The 20,042-nt window shown below is 43.5% G+C and overlaps 1 protein-coding gene across 1 annotated transcript; it reads right to left on the bottom strand.

Moving 5' to 3' along the window:
• Positions 1–273: 273 nt before the first annotated feature.
• chd4a (chromodomain helicase DNA binding protein 4a) lies at positions 274–19,634 on the bottom strand. The gene is made up of 41 exons (XM_028963671.1): positions 19,518–19,634; positions 19,405–19,408; positions 18,746–18,893; positions 16,588–16,706; positions 15,906–16,154; positions 15,539–15,657; positions 15,161–15,435; positions 14,560–14,687; positions 14,238–14,367; positions 13,978–14,147; positions 13,565–13,804; positions 11,145–11,348; positions 10,335–10,546; positions 9,854–9,985; positions 9,524–9,623; positions 9,075–9,266; positions 8,558–8,758; positions 8,307–8,444; positions 7,997–8,118; positions 7,393–7,566; positions 7,127–7,268; positions 6,922–7,053; positions 6,419–6,536; positions 6,116–6,240; positions 5,939–6,031; positions 5,700–5,838; positions 5,189–5,358; positions 4,928–5,105; positions 4,734–4,820; positions 4,570–4,661; positions 4,357–4,490; positions 4,124–4,268; positions 3,158–3,326; positions 2,941–3,053; positions 2,664–2,871; positions 2,264–2,323; positions 1,997–2,152; positions 1,801–1,909; positions 1,578–1,710; positions 1,234–1,429; positions 274–908 (listed from the first exon to the last, which is right to left on the bottom strand). Exons 1-41 carry the CDS (start codon positions 19,520–19,522, stop codon positions 727–729), a joined length of 5,943 nt encoding a protein of 1,980 aa, XP_028819504.1. The 5' UTR covers positions 19,523–19,634; the 3' UTR covers positions 274–726.
• Positions 19,635–20,042: the final 408 nt, after the last annotated feature.

The following is a 20,042-nucleotide window of genomic DNA, read 5'->3' as shown; positions in this document are numbered from 1 at the left end:
ATCAAACTGTGGCCATAGGAGAGTTTGTACAGTCAGTAGGTGGTTTACAGATCCTCTGTTCTTAGGTTTACTGATTGTTCTGTTTAACACAGTATCACTTGACCATTTTCACAAAATGTGTAAAATGGGGGACTCAGAAACCATTAATAATAAAAACAAATATATAAATAGTTTTCAGTCATACATTTCAGTTGAAGGAATGGAATGAGCACAAATAATAATAAAAATAATGAATACCAGAGGGTTATTGTAACTTTTTAATTTTAGGTCGAAAAAAAAAAACAAAAACATCATAATAACATTATATCAATAATAATAATAATAATACTAATAAAAGAAAATTGGGGTTTCTTCAGCTTTCTGGCTTTGGCCAATAGAAACACTGCATGTCCATATAGAAATGGCCGTGGTGTCAAGCTAAGGCAAAATGTCTTCTCAGGAGCCAATCAGGAATGTGGGAGGTGATTGGGTTCAAAATGGCAAGATTAAAAGCAAAGTACTGTCGCGACACCATTGAGAACATATTGCAGAAAATGTAGGAAATCCGGTAATCCCCCCATAACAAGAAAAAAAAAAAAAAAAAAAAGTGTGACACACAGGTCACATTTGGTAAGCAATAACTTGATTAGAAATTCAAATTTACAGAAGAGCTAATAGCGGGAGGGAAAAAATTTTAAGAACTTTTGAACACTTATGTATAAAGTCTGGTGGTTTTGACACTTGGGGTCAGATGGTCTTCTGCACCTGCTGAGACTGTGTGTCCGGGCCCCTACTAGCCAGACGGCTCAGTATGTTCCTCTCTGACATCTGTAGCCTTACAGCAACAGGAGGTATCCTGGCAATGGTTGCCGGGAGACGGGTGACATCTGCTTTCATGTCGCTGAGGAGTTCCTCCAACTGCTTCAGGACTGAAAAGCAACAGGAATATGGCAACTATGAGCAAAGTACAGTCAATACATGAATTGCAATATAAAAAACACCAGAGTGACTTACACTCTTAAAAGCATAACATTGTAAATAAAGTAATAAAAGTCATTTTTTGTAATCATGCAACAAAGGTAGGCTTTGCATAAGCTTTATTCATTACATTTTAGTTGTAAATGCTGATATTGGGTGGTAGCCCAGATCTGTAGAAGATATGCAGACTGAAATTATTCACCAAAGCAGAAATATTTAACTTCTGAAAATTAGCCATGCGTGTGTGTGTGTGTGTGTGTGTGTGTGACTAATTACCTTTGTGCAGTACTGCATTTGCAGGCTTGTTGCCAGACATGGACTCCTTGCTGAGGTGCTGGTGGGACTCGGCCAGACACTCCACCTCACTGAAGCGGGTGTTCAGGGCCATAGAGGGGTGGGAGGGATCCTCTGACATGTTCAGGTATGCCGCCCGCCTGAGCTGCTCCTCAATCACCAGCGCCTGCTCCAGCAGCTGGAGGAGAGCGGGAACAACGTTTTAACAGATTTTGTGACTTATTCAGTTTTACCAAGAGGTCACAACAACAGAAACGGTGACAATATTTCTCTAGTAAAAAGCCCATGACATTCTTAAAGAGATATATTGTTTTTAAATTACGCACCTTAAATCTCCTGGCCAAGAACTTGTTTTTGATCTCCAGGAAGTTGCCACGGTTCATCTCACCTTTGAAAGGCTCGTTTAGAATAGCAAACTTCACGTCATTCTGAATATCCTGCCAGCGAGCGTAGCCGTGTCTACAGAGCATCTGAATTAAGGGTCAAAACTACTGAAATTGACAAGCAGAACACCTCTTGCTGCACGTTGTAACAAAGGTGAGAGGATACTGTATGATGCCAGCCAATAACCAGTAGTCATGGCGACGATGCCATATTTCATTGGTTTTCTTGGTGACTGTGGCGGCACGCTCCTCGTTCTGCCACAAAGAGTGAAGCTCTGAAGAGAAGAGAGAAAATGGTTGGAGTATGGAAGGAGGGAGGGGAAAGTAGGTTGCTTCCAACTGCAACATTTTGACCACCTCACCTGTAAAACCTCCGTCAGCGATGTTGAACATGAAGCGGGTCTTAGCTTTCTTCTTCTCCTCACTGGCCCCTGCAGCTGCGCCATCTTTTGTGCTCTCTCCATTTTGCAACTTGGCCGGCTCTACTGTCTTTGCCCCTTCCTTCTCATCCTTCAGGTCTGAAACATGAAGAAACAAGGTCAGTAATCGTACACTCACCAGGATATTAACTTTTGTAAATGCAGCATCCTAAAGTTGTTTATAAAATAGGAAGTGGATTAAACTGATACCTTTCTTATCCTCTGGAGGACTCGTGTCCATCTTCTCAACCTTGTCTTCTTTTTTGTCCTCTGCAAATCATAGAAAGAATTTTTAATTCTACTGAACGTTTAGTTTCATTGGAAAACATATACAACACAGAAGGATGAGAAAATTATATCAAATAGAAAGTTTGCTTAAAAGAAATGACCTATAGCTAGGAGACTTGTGTTTGTATCTGAAACAATGAAGCAAATTCACAGCATGTTGGGTTTTAAAAACAAACTGAAGTGCAGTGTTAGTTATGCAAGCATAGTTAATTAATAATGCAATTAAAATAATGATAAAACAATTTCAGTCCTCTGGTTGGAAATAAATTAAAATAAAAATTTCCAACCACCCTGCATCTGCTGTACTTGGGCAAGCGTTCACCTTTAGCCTCTGAATCTTCCCCTTTAGCCTCAGACGATTCTGGCTTTATTTCGGCTGAAGCCTTGCCTGCTTCACCAGAGTCCTCGCCCTTCTCTACATCCTTCTTCTCCTCTTCTGTGCCTCCTACTTTATCGGTCTCTGTGTTGGAGTTGATCTTCTCTTTGGGCTCTGACGGTGACTTCTCATCATCATCAGGAATGGCTATAACCTGAAGAAAAACATCACATTGGAGACCTACTCTTGCAAGATCACAACATGTGATGGTAAGAGAACATACTTCGGAGTCCTCAGTCTTGTTGATTTCTTTGCTCTGCTTCACGACCTCTCCCTCCTTCAGCTCTTTCTCTTTGTCAGTGTCTTTGCTGGCTTCCTCAGATTTAGAGGAATCATCTATAAAATAAAAAAAAAGTTTCACGCCTCAAGGTCACATCTCAAGTACACGAAAGCAGGGTTCAATATTTCTGTTGCCGATTCCACAATTATAGCAAGCTTACCTGGGGCAGGAGTGTTTGGCTGCGTGTCAGCGGGTGTCCCAGTTGAGGGGGTCTTTCCTGGGGAGTCTGGATGAGAAGCAGAACCTGCAGCTGCTGCCTTCTTGTTCTCCTCCAACTCGATCATCCAGGGCATGGACCACTGGCCATTCACATGCTCAAATTCCTGGACCTGAACAGTGGAATGTGGAGCAATTGGTTTCTAAATTTTGTAGTTTTAATTCAGTTTTATTATTTGGGGTCACAGTGCAAAGTAGTACTGGGTGAGCACAAAATCTCTCCAATGAGAGAGATTTTGATTATACCGGCCTACTGCAGAAATATCCACTCCTTGAGAAAATGACAAAGTTACATCACCTGTGCGAAACCCCACCTACTTGTAGCACAAGGCATTGGTTTTGGAAACTGGGCGAGAACACAGAGCATTTGGCAAGGTTTCTTTGGATCCTTAAAAAGCCTTACATTAGATTTTTATAAATTAAGGCCTTAAATATCATGGCAAAGTGCAGCGCACAAATGTAAATGACCCTGGTCAGTTTGGTTTCCTGTAAACTACAGCTGAATAGAGAAAAATCCTAAAAATGTTATATCACCACTCACATCATACAAATACCTGGTATTTCACCGGCCTTATGAGTGTGATCATGCTGTATGATCATTTATCTTCCTTAAACATTTATCTGTAAAAGGCACAGATCATTTATCTGTGCCTTTGCTATGGACATGTTTCCCTTTCAAAAACGGTTACAGTCTACAGTTAAATATATATCGCAAGGGGGTGGTAGTAGCCTAGTGGGTAGCACACTCGCCTATGAACCAGAAGAACCAGGTTCAAATCCTGCTTACTACCATTGTGTCCCTGAGCAAGACACTTAACCCTAAGTTGCTCCAGGCATCCAGGCATCTGATAAATGTAATTAATGAATTTTATGCCATATCATACAGCCCTAGTAACGGTTTAATCTTTACCTTCTTACGGATGAGGGACATAACACCAATGCGGGTGAGAACGTGTTGCCGAGACAACCCTTCACGAGGAACACCATCAGCAAACGTTTCAGCCCCATCAGCTCCAGGCTCGCACAAATGCCTCATGAACAGCGAAACATATGCCCTTTGAAAAAAAATTTAATAAAAAATTAAGGTCAAAACCTGAGCCTCAAACCACTGAAATAGCTGGAACAGTTTATGATGCAACTCACTTGAACTCCTTCTCAGATTTCCCCCGAAGGTCCCGGACCAGCCACTGAGTGGTGAAAGCATCTTGGGGTGGCATTCCATAACGCATCACTGCATTCAGGAAGGCCTTCCTTTGACGTGCATTGAAACCCAGAACCTAGGAGCATAAAAATCACAGTTAGAACCATTTCTACATAAAATGGATTTGTCCACCACTTTTTTTTTTTCAGTCTGACCTCAATGTTGCCTCCCACTCTGGCCAGCAGGGGGGGCAGTGGCTTGTCTTTGTCATTTCGGAGTCCCTTCCTGTTGGGTCTGCGAGAGTTCACTGAAAAAAAGCACAAGTTGATTAAGTGCTGTGTCAATTTTCTCTCCAAAAACCAAAATCAAGGTTTCGTACCTTCTGTCCGTTCATCGAAGTCTTCATCTCCCTCCTCAGAGGCCACAGAATAATCTGATTGGTTGTCAGATTGGTCATCCTGCCAGTCTGCAAAGATAGGAAATATTCTGAAGATACCTTATGGAGACCAACAATCTAATGAAACGAAAACATAGTCATAGCTTTGGTAATTAGGAGTAATAAATGTTTATTACCTCTGTCCTCTTGGGACCCATCATTGTAGTTGACCTGCTTGCGGATGCGTTTGCCCTTGCCCAGGTTGCGTGCAAGGTCCTCTTGCTGCTGCTCATAGTGATGGCGCAGGAGTTTCTCCCAGTAGTCTGGGTCCACACTCTCCTCCTGCTTAATAATCTCACGCTGCACCTCCTCCTCCTACCAAGGCAGACAGACGAATCGCTTTACCCCGCCCTCCTTTTAATCACACCTGACCCTAAATTCATGAGGGCCCGACTCACCGCTTCATCTTCATCCTTCACTACATATTGGGCAACCTTGAATGAGCTGAGGTACTCGTTCATGCTCTGCAGCTCGGTGTCATCTGTGGCATCCTGGTTGCGGTCCAGGAGCCGGTCTATGGCTTTGTCGTCATAGTGGATCACGCTGCTGTCCTCATCTTTGTTTTCTCCTAATAGGATGCACCGGAAGTACAAAAAATATACCCATACATTATAATGTACAAGTTGATCTACAAAGAACATTGGTTAGGTAATAAAATCTTATAAGAACACCACTTTAGAAGTAATGCGTTATAATAAGCATGCATGATTAAATTTGCATTAAAATCAATATGCTGGTACGCTTCCCATGAAAGGTTGTCTTTAGAGTATTGCATTAGACTTATATACTAATTAGTTTGAAAGTTTCATAAAAAGCCCCTGAAACAAGTGACTGGAGGAAAGATACCCCAGAACTGAAAGTAGCATGATGACATTGTTGCTTTTGATTACTAGCATTTTGGCTACTCACCTTCTCCTTCATCTTTAAAGAGCTCCTCGGTACCAAACTTCAAGATGTCATCCAGTTCCTGCTTGGACATCGACCCAGTTTTAGAGCCCAGACCTGGACGCACCACCAAATGGGTCAGCATCATCTTCTTCTTTGCAACCTGAAACAAAGGAAGCGTGTTTAAGTGTGGGCTTTCATTTTCCAGCTGTATTGGCCCTTCCAAAACCCCACACAGCCATGTCAACATCTCTAATCCTTACCTGAGTGATGCGCTCCTCGACAGAGGCCTTGGTGACAAAACGGTAGATCATGACTTTCCTGTTTTGTCCGATACGATGAGCTCTGCTGAAAGCCTGTGCAGAGAGAGAAATAATCAGGTCAAGTTTTAAACCAGGAATGACTAAAACTAGGCATTCTGTTAAACAAATATGACATACCTGAATGTCATTGTGGGGGTTCCAGTCTGAATCGTAAATAATGACAGTGTCGGCTGTGGCCAGGTTAATACCCAGACCTCCAGCCCTGGTGGACAGCAGGAAAACGAACTGAAGAGCACCCGGCGCTAAGAAAACAAGCAGAGAAAACACCTTAATTAGGGAAACGGAAGTACGTTCGTATACTCCTGCTAGAAAGCAGTCATGCAGCGTGCAATCCAGCAGGGAGTCACGGCTAATGAAGGAAACCAAAGCCAGTTAGCCGTGCAGAGAGGCTAAATGTTTGCGAAGTGGCGAGGCTCTTACCATTAAAGCGATCAATGGCTTCCTGCCTCATTCCTCCAGTGATTCCCCCATCAATGCGCTCGTACTTATAGCCCTCATTCTCAAGGAAGTCTTCCAGCAGGTCCAACATTTTGGTCATCTGAAAGACAGAAAATCAAAATCCATGCTTTTAATGGCGCAGGAAGAGACTAAAGCAAAACTCATGAAAAGTAGAATGCACGCTGTAATCTGGCCAAAAACCCTGAATCTGAGTAAATCAGCTGATTGTAAGGGTGCCCACTGCTCAGTAAGGGTAATGGGTTAAATAGACACATCTTGTTGTGTGCACGACGAATTACAAATCACTTCACTTTCAATACGCAATATAAAACAAAAGGTGATTAACCCAGCAAAATGTAGTCCTGTTTATGGTTGGAACATGTTGGGGGACGGGTCATTTTGATAGCATGGGCTACATGGGGTGGTTCTAATTCTGTAAACCATGTTAGGTCCTGAAAGCGTAAGGTGTCTAGACGTTTCTATACCTGGGAGAAGATGAGCACCCTGTGTCCACCTTCTTTTAGCTTCCTTAACATCTTCTGCAACAGCAGGAGCTTCCCTGATGATTTGGTGAGGGCAGTGCCATCATACATCCCATTGGGCATCTTGGGGGCTTCCTGTTTTTAAAGAGAACAGCGTTTAGAGTGCACAACGCAATGGACTTCCTGACATCTGCAGATGGGATCATACCAGTGAAGCTGTAGGGAAGAGGTAGGGGTGGTTACAGCATTTCTTCAGGTCCATCACCACGTTCAGCAGAGACACCTGGTGGCCTCCTCCACGTGTGTTGAGGGCTTCAAAGTTGCGTGTCAATATAAACTTGTAGTATTTCCTGGAGCAACATGAGACTCATTAAAACGAGTTGGCACCTTGTAATTTCTTGACCCCCCCCCACCTTACATTAGAAGTAATAAATATGTATGCTTTTGATGGCTGGTTTCATCCAGCCCACTCACTTCTGCATAGGGCTAAGCTCCACTCGAACAATGAGCTCAGTTTTGGAGGGCATGTGCTTGAACACATCTGCCTTCAGTCTCCTGAGCATGTGCGGTCCCAGCATGTCGTGCAGTTTCTTGATCTGGTCCTCTTTAGCAATGTCAGCAAACTCCTCCAGAAAACCCTCCAGGTTACTGAAAAAGAGAGTTAATATCTAACATCACTTGTGTAATGACAAGTTTTTAAATCTATATAAAAACACACATGCACAAAAAAACAAAAAACACACCTTTCATACAGACCTCACTTCAAATTAAAACTACCGACTGCATGTCATTTAGTGGACACAATTTAAAATATGTAACAGAAAAAAAAAAGTTAAGCAAATTGTTTTTCCCAAATAACATTTAGACTTTATTACATTGTCTGAACAATAGTTCATTTTATTTATTTATTTTTTTTAAACACAGACAATTTGAGAAGAATGGCCCACCACCAAAATATCCATTGTAGTTAGAAATCGACAACAGATGAGTATAGGCCCTGAAACGTTACATGTTACTTGCTCAGCTAGAATCTTACGAAGCAACATGATCAAAGTGATTGGTGGACTCGGAGACATACCTAAATCTCTCTGGCGTGAGGAAGTTAAGCAAATGAAACAACTCTTCCAGGTTGTTCTGTAGAGGTGTACCGGTCAGCAGCAGCTTGTGTTGAAGGGAGTAGTTATTTAGCACCCTGAAGAACTGAAGGAAGAACAGAAGGAGACCAATTAAGCATTGATGGTATAACAAAATATTCAACAAGCCCTCAGTGACCACACAAAGCCAAAGGCCTCTAGCCAACAGATAAGCCACCACATGACTGAGGTTTTGTTTCTGCTGAAAGGAGAAGAGAGTGAAGCAGCCCTGCAAAACAACTTCATTGTTCTCACCTTCGACTGATTGTTCTTCAGCCTGTGGGCTTCATCCACCACCAGACAGGCCCAGTCAATTGAGCCCAAAATGGCCATGTCAATAGTAATCAGTTCATATGAGGTCAGCAGCACATGGAACTTCACTGAAGCTTCTTTCTGCAAGGGGTGAAGAGACCAAAAGGAATGAAATGTCTAGAATTGTTTCTTAAACCATCTTTACTGTGTTATACCATACATTTATTTGATCACAGATTTGTAGTTTTACTCACTTTCATCCTGGAGGCTTTCTTGCCACCACGGATGGCATTGTCCTCAAAGGAGAACTCGTTTTCTCGAATGACCGCACGGCTGTCCTTGTCACCAACATAGGTGACGACATACATGTCAGGCGCCCACATCTCAAACTCTCTCTCCCAGTTGATAATGGTGGAGAGGGGAGCACCCACCAGGAAAGGACCCTTGGAGTGTCCCTTGGGTGGACAAAAATAAATAAATAAATGAGATTATACGTGAGATTGTGTCACTATGCTTAACATTAGAATGCATTTAAAACACTTGTTGCAATTCATTCTAACAAGTGCATCTTCAGTGCAATGAATCTAAAGTTATGAGACACAGGGACACTTCTCTTTAACAAGTGTTTTTAAGATGATAATTCCATACATTACAAATATTAAATTAATAAATAAACCATGCATTTTATAATTGAATATAAGAAAGCAGTCAGAGATGTATCCCTTTGTACTTGACTGCTTGTGCTAAACGGATTGGGGGAATTAAACAAACCTCTTTATAGAGCGAGTAAAGAAATACAGCAGTCTGTACGGTCTTTCCCAGACCCATCTCATCAGCCAGGATGGTGTCTGTGCCCTGAGCCCAGGAGAAGCGCAGCCAGTTAAGCCCCTCCAGCTGGTATGGGTGCAACGTGCCCCCAGTGCTGTCCAAGTACTCTGGCTGACGTTCAAACTTTATCGTGGGCTGCAAGAATTCAAAAGTCAAACATCACATTTCTGAAGATAGTGGTAAAACTGTAGTGACCTTGTTTTAAAAAAAAAAAAAAAATTCTCTATTCTATACGTCAGCCACAGTGAGTCATAATCAACACGATAGTCAAGATATGTGCACACATTCCATTTTCAGGATGCCACCGCAACCAGGTTTTAGCTGGATTTAAAACAGGAGATAAAAGGTCAAAGGCGTTAAACCCAAACTCTCATGCACCACAGCACACTTACATCGACCACTGGGTTCTCTGGAGGCCTCTCCAGCTTCCGCACTTTGCCTCTGAGCTTCAGCTTCTTCCCTGGCCGACCATCATCACCCATCATGAGCTCCCTAAAAGAAACACACAGAATTTCAATACTGTCCACAATAACAAATGTCGAAATACTGTTGATCTTGTGAGGCTTAACACATCACAGGACAGTTCTGTAGGTTTTTCTTTTTTTAGAACCATTAGAGAAACACTCTACGGTTTCCGTCTGTTAAGCTTGATTGAGTGTATGTATGGGTGTTTGCGTATTTTCCTCATTGCAGCAAGTGTGCTTGTGTGAATGAGTTAATACCTGTGGTTCCAGTACTGAAGCTTATAGGTGTCATACTCTGGGACATCCATGTCTTCTGCCTCCCATGTGGCCTGGTCATAAGGCAGGTCCCTCCACTTAATCAGATAGTGAACGTTGCTCTTTTTGTCAATACTGATCAAACCACACAGAAATTGTAAAAGAAAGAACAATAATAACACTTTCCATTAAAGCTCAACGTAGGAAAGTTAGCAGAGAAATTGCAGATCAATAAATGAATGCTACGACATTACCAAAACCCTGACACTGACAAGGTGGTAGTAGCCTAGTGATTAATGCACTCTCCTATGAACCAGAAGACCCCGGTTCAAATCCCACCTACTACCGTTGTGTCCCTAAGGCAGGGGGGCTGTCTCTGTAACTACGGACTGATAAATGCCATAGATGTGAAAACTGTATACATCTCTGTATGTGTGTTATATATATATATATATATATATCTCTGCAGAATGGGTGTGGTCACCTGTGGTTGAGGATTCGGTGGATAATCATCCACTCCATTTTGATGCCAAAGCGATAGTACTTTTCCTCCATCTTGGCATAGTAGGGGTCTTTGTTCTTCCTCTTTTCACTCTTCTCTTCTTCACCTTCGACACCAAAGTCCACGGGTGGCGGCTCATCCATGTCATTCTTGCGCTGGTAGTTGCGGAACATGACTTGGCAATGGAGCTCCAGCTAGGGTTAGAGATTGAGATTATAGTACCTCTTAAAACTCAAAATAAATAAATAAATACCTGACTATTGAAATGCTTCATTATGGTCACGAGAATTTGGTCATTTGCTTACAAATATGTAATCTAGACCAATATTGAAGTGGCCCCGTAATCAGAAGGTTGCCAATTCAAATCCCGAGGCGCCAAGGTGCCACTGAGCAAAGCACCTTCCCCACACTGCTCCCCGGGCGCCTGTCATGGCTGCGCACTGCTCACCAAGGGTGATGGTTAAAAGCATTTTGTTGTCACCGTGTGCTGTGCTGCAGTGTTTCACAATGACACTCAATTCACTTTGAAAAATTAATCCCCAAAAACCAGAACAGTTTAATCAGCAGATATCTATACACATGATCAGAAAACTATATAAAACCTTTCGGCACTGTTCAACAGGATTTGGAAAGATGTGATGGCATGTGTTTGGGGATCAGGACTCTAGTCACATTTTACAGCAGCGAAGGTGTGAAAGTGTATTTTAAAACTTTTCATGATGAGATACATTAATAATACCAACCCAGTGTAAACACATATGCACATTGTTACAAAAATGCTTGTTTGTTTACCTGCAGCTCAGACACCCACGAGCAGTGCCAGTAGGACATGTTGCTCCACTTGACAAAAAATTCTCTCTCCGGACGACCCGCCAATGGTGCAGGATCAGGGCTATCAGTTGGGAGGTCAAGAGGGCGTGGCACTGGGGTTGGGGAAGGTGGGTCACCCCATCGCCATGTCAGGATTTTCTGCACTTTACCCTTCATACCAGGGCACTATTAAAAAGAGGGGGGAAAGTGCAGGTTAGAACCAAAAGCTAAGCTAAGCATCCAAGGAGTGTTGACCAGTTTAGATTTCATTCTGCTTTATTTACTGCTTTTCAAAGACTGCATGAGCTGTGACTGCTTACTGATGTTGCTAAAATCTAAATCTTTATATGTAACTAGAAGTGTAAGACATGTGCGGGGGGGAGAACAAAAATGAAAATGTACGACTTTTAACAAAATGATCAATTAATCTACAATTAGGGTGCTTTTACACCTTAGCTAATTTGCTTTGTTCCAAATCAGTTGGTTAGTTTGGAACACTATAATTTCCTTCTTGGTTCGGTTTCCTTTCACACATGGAAAAATCCAAGCGAACTAAAATATGTTGCTTCAAATCATGCGAGAACTTCCTCTCTACTAATTAGTCAGCTGTATCTGCATGGGAATAACAAAAGTTTGCATGAAATTGGAGGAACATGATTGAAGTCAATTTATGTGGGTTGGCTGTTGCCATGAGAATTTTTATATTACACTGCTCAATGATTAAATACTTTGTTCTTTACATAGTTGAATGTGAACACAGAGGTCTGGATTTGGAGTCACACTCAATATAAAAAGTGGCAAGAAGGAGGGGGGGGAGAAAAAAAAAAAAAAAAAAACCCACACACTATAGGCTGATCCAACTTTGAAAAATGTCCTTAAGACAAGTCAACACGAGGCTCAGTAGTGTGTGTGGTCTCCAGGTGGACATGCTCCTGGTGAGGTGGCGGATGGTCTCCTGAAGATCTCCTCAAACACCTGGACTAAAGCATCCGCCGACCCCTGAACGTTCTGTGGCCCAACATGGTGTTGGTGGTTTGAGCGAGACATGATGTCCCAGATGTGCCCAATCAGATTCAGGTCTGGGGAACGGGCGGGCCAGTCCATAGAATCAATGCCTTAGTCACACTCCAGCCATATGAGGTCTAGCATTGTCTTGCATTAGGAGGAGCCCAGGGCCAACGGCACCAGAATATTGTCTCACAAGGGGTCTGAGGATCTCATCTTGGTACCTAATGGCAGTCAGGCTACCTCTGATGAGAACATGGAGGGCTGTGCGGCCCCCTAGAGAAATGCCACCCCACACCATTACTGACCCACTGCCAAACCGCTCATGCTGGAAGATGTCGCAGAACATTCTCCTTGGCATCTCCAGACTCTGTCACGTCTGTCACATGTGCTCAGTGTGAACTTGCTTTCATCTGTGAAGAGCACAGGGCGCGGTGGCGAATTTGCCAATCTTTGCGTTCTCTGGCAAGTAAGTAAAAACCCCCCATCTGTGGAAGTCACCCTCACGTATGAGCAGACACATATTGTGCATTTGTGGCCTGCTGCTCCGGCAGTGCTCCTCCTGTTCCTCCTTGCACAAAGGTGGAGTTATTGGTCCTGTTACTGTGTTGTTGCCCTCCTCCACGTCTCCTGATGTATAGTTCTGGTAGCGCCTCCATGCTCTGGACACTACGCTGACAGACACAGTAAACCTTCTTGCCACAGCTCGCATTGATGTGCCATCCTGGATGAGCTGCGCTACCTGAGCCACTAGAGTGAAGCACCGCCATCATTCAAAAGTGACCAGATCACCACCAGAAAGCACAGAAACTCAGAAGTGCTCCGTGGTCACCACCTGCAGAACCATGTCTTTATTGGGGACGTCTTGCTAATTGCCAGTAATTTTCAATCAATCAATCAATCAGTGTTGCTTTCTAATTGGACAGTTTGATTCCACAGAAGTGCGATTACTGCGTTCACACCGGAAAAAATGAAGTTTACTTCAATTCAAGTGCACTAAAGCCTGTAGGTGTGGAAAACACCCTACTACATTTTAATGCACCACCTTGCATGCAGTATTGCATGATACACTGAACCCTAAACCACATCATTACATGTGTATTGCATTGTTAGATTCTACCCAATACACTGCCCTATCTGTATTATTACTCATAAATTCCATGAGCAGCATAGCAGCAGTAATAGAGAGTATGTGCTGTAGTTAACCAGCAGAAGTCCCTCTTGTATATTGTTGCCCAATTCTAAAGAATGGAATGCAGGTAGGTCATGAAGGGGTCAACAAGCTATTAAAGTCTTACAAAACCAACGCTGTTAAGTACTGTTTTGCTACAAATGAAGGTGCAGTATAACCACAGCCCCCACCAAACTCAATGCTAAACGCTAATTATTACACTTACCGTGCAGCGGGGGCAGATCCACTCGCCGTTGGGGATCTCAGGCAGGGGCGGGTTGAGGCAATGGATGTGGTAAGATGAGGGACAGGAGTCACAGCAGAGCAGCTCCCCACCATCCTTGCACACACGGCAAAACTCCATGTGGTGGTCATCCTCTTCTGCCGCCTCACCGCGGTCCACATCGTTGTCCTCCTCGCCGTCAGAAGCTTCCTCTCTGGCCTCCCACTGGATACCCTCCTTCTCCTGATAACACAGTACATTAGGAGAACATATTTAATTACATCTGTAGTAATCAGACATTCCCATTCAAAAACCAAACTTCATTTAATAAGACACATTGCTACGTTCAATTAGTGATTGTTTTTTCTCCCCCACAAATTTGGGTTCTAAATACTGTTAAAGAGATAGAAACGCACACAGTGTGGGCAGCTCCAGGTGCCTTCAGGGGCCTTCTCCATATCAGGGTCCAAGCAGACCATGTGGTAGGCGCGTGGGCAGGTGTCACACAAGATGATTTCTCCACCCTGTTGGCACACTTCACAGTAGTCCTGGTGGTCTGTCTCATAGCCATCGCCGTCTTCATCCACTAAGAGGAGAGTAAAGACAACACGCAATTTTAAATAAATTCACGTTTGAGTCCCATCCCACTGATGGTATGTGGAACTGTCAGACTCACCTTTCTTCTTCTTCTTGGTGCTCTTGGGCTTCTTTTTTGAGCGGCTACTGCGGCTGTTGGAGCCGTCGGACACGGACACACTGTTCATGCTGCCATCATCAAAGTCACTCTCCACTTCATCTTCTTCACTCTGTGGCAGAGGAGGAGGGGGAGAGAGAGAGAGAGAAAGTGAATCTCATATCTGCAATCAAGACAAAAAAAAATATGAAAGAGTGGAAGTGAGAAGAAGTGTGAAAGCAAAGGAGTGTGAAGGAAAAGGGTGCAAGTGATTAAGAGAATTAAGGCAGAGAAGGACAAGACAAAAAAAAAAAAAAAAACTTACTGAAGAACGCTTTCTCTTGCTGTTGAAGCCACCCAGTTTGATTTTCAGAGGGGCAACCTTTTTGGTCTTGGCATTCTTCTTATCCTGAGGTTTGGGGGTGGGTTTGGACTTCCTGCGAGCATTAGGGCCTGTTGAAAAAAATATGAGGGAGAGGAGAGTACAGGAGAGATCAGACAAAGCAACAAATCTAGTGCTGGCCAGTTCATTAGAAACACAGTACCTGTTGCTACATCTCGTACAGTTATAGATCTATAATGCATATTAATAATAATTAAATTTTCTAGGCCTTTATTAGTCGCTTGTATCTGACACTTTCCTATTCACTGCGTCATTACGTTACACTCGTACCACCACCACATGGGATGATTCACAGCTATAAGTGCAAGTGTATATAAGATTAGCCACACCTATATTATAAACATTAATCTGTAGCAAATCCACAGAAGCAGTTTCTAAAAACTGCCAGTGATCATACTCTTTGTACATGGACTATTATTAGTACATAACACTCTCACCATAAAATCTCATATTAATAAATTTACTGCTACAGAGATTTAAAACCTATTCTCCATATCCTAATGAAAAAGAAAGCACCACTCACCTTTCCCCTCCTTGGTCTTAGCCTTTCGAAGGGGCGGTGCAGGCGGAGGCTGTGGTTCAGCAGGAGGTGCCGGTGCCAACATGGACCCAGGCCCATCAGATCCTGTGGTCACCATGCTCTCCACGGCAGCAGCCACATTTGCGGCAGCCAACGCAGCGGTAGCTGTGGCAGAGCCCCTTAGGGGGTTGTTGGTGCTGAACTCTCGCCACTTGGCACCTAGCACCATCATCATCTTGGACACGGCAATCTTAGGGTTCTTTGCTGCAATCAAGGGTCTACAAGTAAAACAAGTTACCAAAGAATGAAGACAACAGGTGAGAAAAACTATTTTAAGAAGCTTGAAATCAGCAGACATCAATAGATTTTATGACTCCATACCTGACGAACTGGCTGAAAGCTTTGTAGTTGGTGAGGGAGCGGTAGTCCTCCTCAGAGAAGATATGGTCAATGTCCTCCATACCCCAATCATCCAAAAGTTGAGATGACGTCTTAGGCTCCTGAGGGAAAAAGTATCTCTTAGCGCTTCTACAGCACATTTAAAAGTTAAAAAAATAAAATAAATAAAAGTTCTGCCGGTCCAGAATATACTGCTGAGTGTAAATCTGACTGGGTAGGCCAATGTGGCTTCTGTGTTCAATCGTTAATAATTTTTTTTTATCGAAAGAAATAGCAAATAACCTGGAGACGTATGGTTATGCTTTACAATACAGAACAGATGGAATTTCACTATGGATGGTCCTCTTACCTGGCTGTCATCATCATCGTCATCATCCTCTTCTTCTGGCTCCTTCCTCTTGGATGCTGAGGAAGCTCCACGCTCAGTGGTGCTGCTGTTTCTCTTCTTGTCTTTGGCGATGGCGGCACGCTTCTTCTTCTTACGGCCTGGCGTGTAGTCGCTGCCATCGCTGTCGGAGCGGATGCCCCCACCGCCATCGTCATCCAGCTCATCCACATCAGCCCTTTCCAGTGGCTCAGGCGAGCTGATGGGCAGATCCTGAGAGAACGCAACACGCACATACGATTTGGTGTAAGATGACAGGACCAATATCATAGATATACGTCGCTCAACGGCAAGACCAACTGGTGCATTTCACACTGTATTTCAAACAGTGAATACAACATGCTGGTGAACTCTGAAGTTGCTGTATCTTTAAATATATATTCCTAATCCCAAACCAACCAAAAAAGGACTGCTTTGTGCTCATTCGAATGAATCTGCACAATCCTGCTGACAAAATGAGATGTAATTTACAGTATTCATGAGGCAAAAAAGCCAAAAATGATGAGAAAGGGAACATTGAATCAAGGATAAAAAGAAAGTGTATTTTTACATGAAACCAAAACAGACAAGCTTGGGCGTGTTACATTGCACTTTGACAGCATGAACTGCAAAAATCCCAACAATAACATATTTGTCAGACACGCACCTCGCGGCGTAACCGTTGTCTCTTGCTGCCCTTGCTCTCTCTGCTCTTCTTGGCTTTCTTCTTCTTTTTCACCTTGGGTGCTTCAGTCTCTGATATTTCCTCCTCCAGATCATCCTCATCTGAAAAGCAAGAGGAAATGCTCAGCCATCACCTCAAGCAGAATGATAAGTGTGTTAATTCTCGAGTCCCAATAGGACATCATTATATGAAATCTTCCCCACAAAATCGGCAACAATATATTCTTGTTCCCCCAATGATACATTAGACTACAAATCAGATATACAGAATTGATATTAGACTAAATTGTTACTATTATAGCAAGCAAAAAAATAAAAAATACACGGAATTGAAGGTAGTTCTTGGTGCAAAATGCACATCACTTGTGACAAATTTCCTCTTTACAAAATGAAATGTTTTATTCGGGTACTGTACAGTACTGTGGAGCAGCAATAAATCAAGTGTTAATGAATCAGCAGTACTGTGATGCCATTTAATGGCGAGACGTAGAGGGGTGCAAGACCAATTTCTGCAACTTTACTGACGAGCCAGAATAAAATAAAACAAATCGATCCGACTTCGTAAATAAATAACACCGCGATGGACCGAGGGGTGAAACCGGGGTCAGAAAGTAACACCGCGAACACCTTTGGTGGCCATGCGTTTGCAACGAGCCCACTTGAGCCGAATAGCGCGCAGCTACTGAAGCAGGCTCAAGGTCGGAGCGGCCTGAAGATCTCCGGTCACGTGACTGTGGGCAACCGAAGACATTTTACGTCCATCGTGTTAACTGCTCGCAGTCAACGTGCATCTAATTGTGTGTGGAAAGTGTGTGAAATTAAAAAAATAAAAACATTAAAAAAAAAAATCTTGGACCTGTACGGATCTACCGGGGATAGAATAGAAGATAAAAAAAAAAAAAAAAAAAACACGCGCGAAGAAACACGACTTGTACTGCGCACCATTAGCTCCATAGCTAAACGAGGGGGCATATTAGCCCTTTTTAGATGGTCAGTAGTCACAAGTAGAAGCGATTTAATGCACATCAACGTTGCTGATGTAGACGTAACAAATATACAGTAACTGGCAATAGCAAATTGGCCAGATTGTTATATTGCGCTGCAATCATTAGCATGCTATGAATTGCCTGCCGACCCTAGAACATATCGGGAAATAAAACTTAACACACACTTAAAATACCCATATAACTACACAATGTGTTAAAGATGCTTTAGTTACTCGAGCCGGCCGGCTTTGTTACGCCCGGGGAAAGCCCCTCGCTGTGGCTGTTTTTTTCCCCTCCTCCCTTCCCTCCGAAGCCCGGATAAACGTCGTCACATCCGAATTCTAAAACGAAGAGCGCTGTTCAAAATAATAAAAAAAAGCCCCAGCAGGAAAAACCTCTCAGAGTCTGACTAAAAGAGCCCCGTCCGAAGCAAGCCGGGCCGTGGATAAACTAAGCAGCGCTTGGACGCGACCCTCCGGCGCGGTCGCTAACTTACCGTCACTAGTCGGCTAACCAGCTAGCCACCTACCCATCGCCTCATCCGCACTCGAAAATACCGGTAGGCCGCTGTATACAAAACACCCCGGCTGCCCGAAAACAGGAGCGAATACTAAAAGAAAAGATGCCGGAAAGCTCGTTTCTTAAAAAAACAACAACTTTACCACCGCAACATTACAGTGTTGTGTCGATATCGGAGGAATAAATAAATATATATATGAATCTCATTAGCATCGCTAGCATAGCTTAGCTAGCCCACTAACTACCGGGCTAATGGATGAATGCGCATAGTTCGCTAGCGAACTCTGGCAATGACACCGAGAATACGGTGTGTAATACATAATTTGGTGTTGGTCATTTATATATGGTCGTTTTGTAAGAATAATAGTCTTATTATTCTTATTATTGTGATCAGAAGTACTTTGTGAAGTACCTGGCAAAATTAAGTATTTATGAGTCGACGTGCAAAACGTGTAAATCATTCATTAAAAGTGCTTACCAACTGGCAAATAGGCAGGGGCAAGTTATCAGAAATTGTGAATTGTTTCGTTTATGAACTGCTGCACTCGGAAACTTTGAAACGAGCGCCCAAGTTTGCGGCGCCCGCGAAGTGTGCGAGCGGGAGCATCGTGCTAATCCGCGTTAAAAATGGCATACCTTGGAGCATGGACCGGTCCTCGGCCACGCCGAAATCGTCCCTGTCGTCCTCGCTCCCCGACATCGCGGCGTGTGCGTCTCGACCCCCTCGCGGCGCAGCTGAAACGCACTTCGGGCGACTTCGTCTCGGCTCTCCCAGTCCTCGCGTCTGCCCGAGCCGAAGCGGAGGAGAGAGAGCCGGTGTCGAGAGGAGGCGGAGGGGGTGCAAATATATACATGAAATAAAGAACAAAAAAGAAAACGGAAGTTAATATTGTCGGGTAGGCTGAGCAGCCAGGTAGCTAGTACAGCTTATTAACGCCATTCCAGCGTTGTTTATTGACTAATAAACCGACCAACGCTAGCGAGAACAAAACAAAGTAACTAGTAAGGATGGAGAAATATAGATTAGTTCTGAAAGATACATCCGGCTAGCTGGCGTTCATTTACTAAACCCAGAAAGCTGGATTTGTCGGCTAACCTGCTACAATGCTAACTAGCTTTACCGGCTAAAGACGCGCAGAAAGCGTCCCGCGAACGCATCTACGGCTGCTTTTCTATTTCACTTTTAATATTTCATTTTTCAATGTTTTTGTACAATTGCTTTGAAGTTAGTGTCTTCTCCTCCCTGTTTCTTTTTTTTTAACAACGCTCAAAATCCAACAATGTACAGTACTCACGTAACTTGAATGATCCCGTTGTTAAAAAAAATCAACAACAAAAAAAACAAAAACACGCGTGTTATTTAAAATGAACAGATTCCACTTTTTAAATAGTCCCTTCAAATAGTTACTTCATCAGTTGCGCTGAGGTGAAAATAGGCTCGCAATTAATTATCCGGCGCGTAGTAACGTTGGATATTGTCCGGCATTACATACGACGTCGCCGTCTCTGCCTCTCACTAACACCCCTTGCATACACACAAAGAGATCAGGGGGCACACATCCCATAATAACCCCCCCCGCCGCCGCACCACACACACTCACTCATTCACCCCTCCCCCACTCTGCATAGTTACCTTGCAACGTACAGACCATAATAACCCCCCCCCCCACACACACACACACACACATACACATATACACTCTCTTCCCCATTCCTCAGTGCCCCCCTAGCAACCACCGTTGCCACGGGAACGCTCACCTCCTCCCACCCCCACCCAACATCCCATAATAATAATGAGCATAGTCACTGACATCCCACAATAAGCATAACTCCAAAAAGCGCCAGCGAGAGACGGGGGAAAAAAGCTGTCACATGGCAACTCCACACCACATGACTCTTCCTCTTAAGTCTTCTCATCTACTGTACAGTGTGA

Source organism: Denticeps clupeoides, chromosome 20 (assembly GCF_900700375.1).
Source record: "Denticeps clupeoides chromosome 20, fDenClu1.1, whole genome shotgun sequence".
Taxonomy (NCBI): Eukaryota; Metazoa; Chordata; class Actinopteri; order Clupeiformes; family Denticipitidae; genus Denticeps; species Denticeps clupeoides.
This window is presented reverse-complemented; position numbering and strand designations above follow the sequence as displayed.

Coding starts and splice junctions, on each gene's coding strand:
- chd4a (XM_028963671.1), bottom strand. Junction 16,707..18,745: donor GGACCGGTCCATGCTCCAAG/GTATGCCATTTT, acceptor CTTGCTTTTCAG/ATGAGGATGATCTGGAGGAG. Junction 8,759..9,074: donor TTTACTCGCTCTATAAAGAG/GTTTGTTTAATT, acceptor TGTCCACCCAAG/GGACACTCCAAGGGTCCTTT.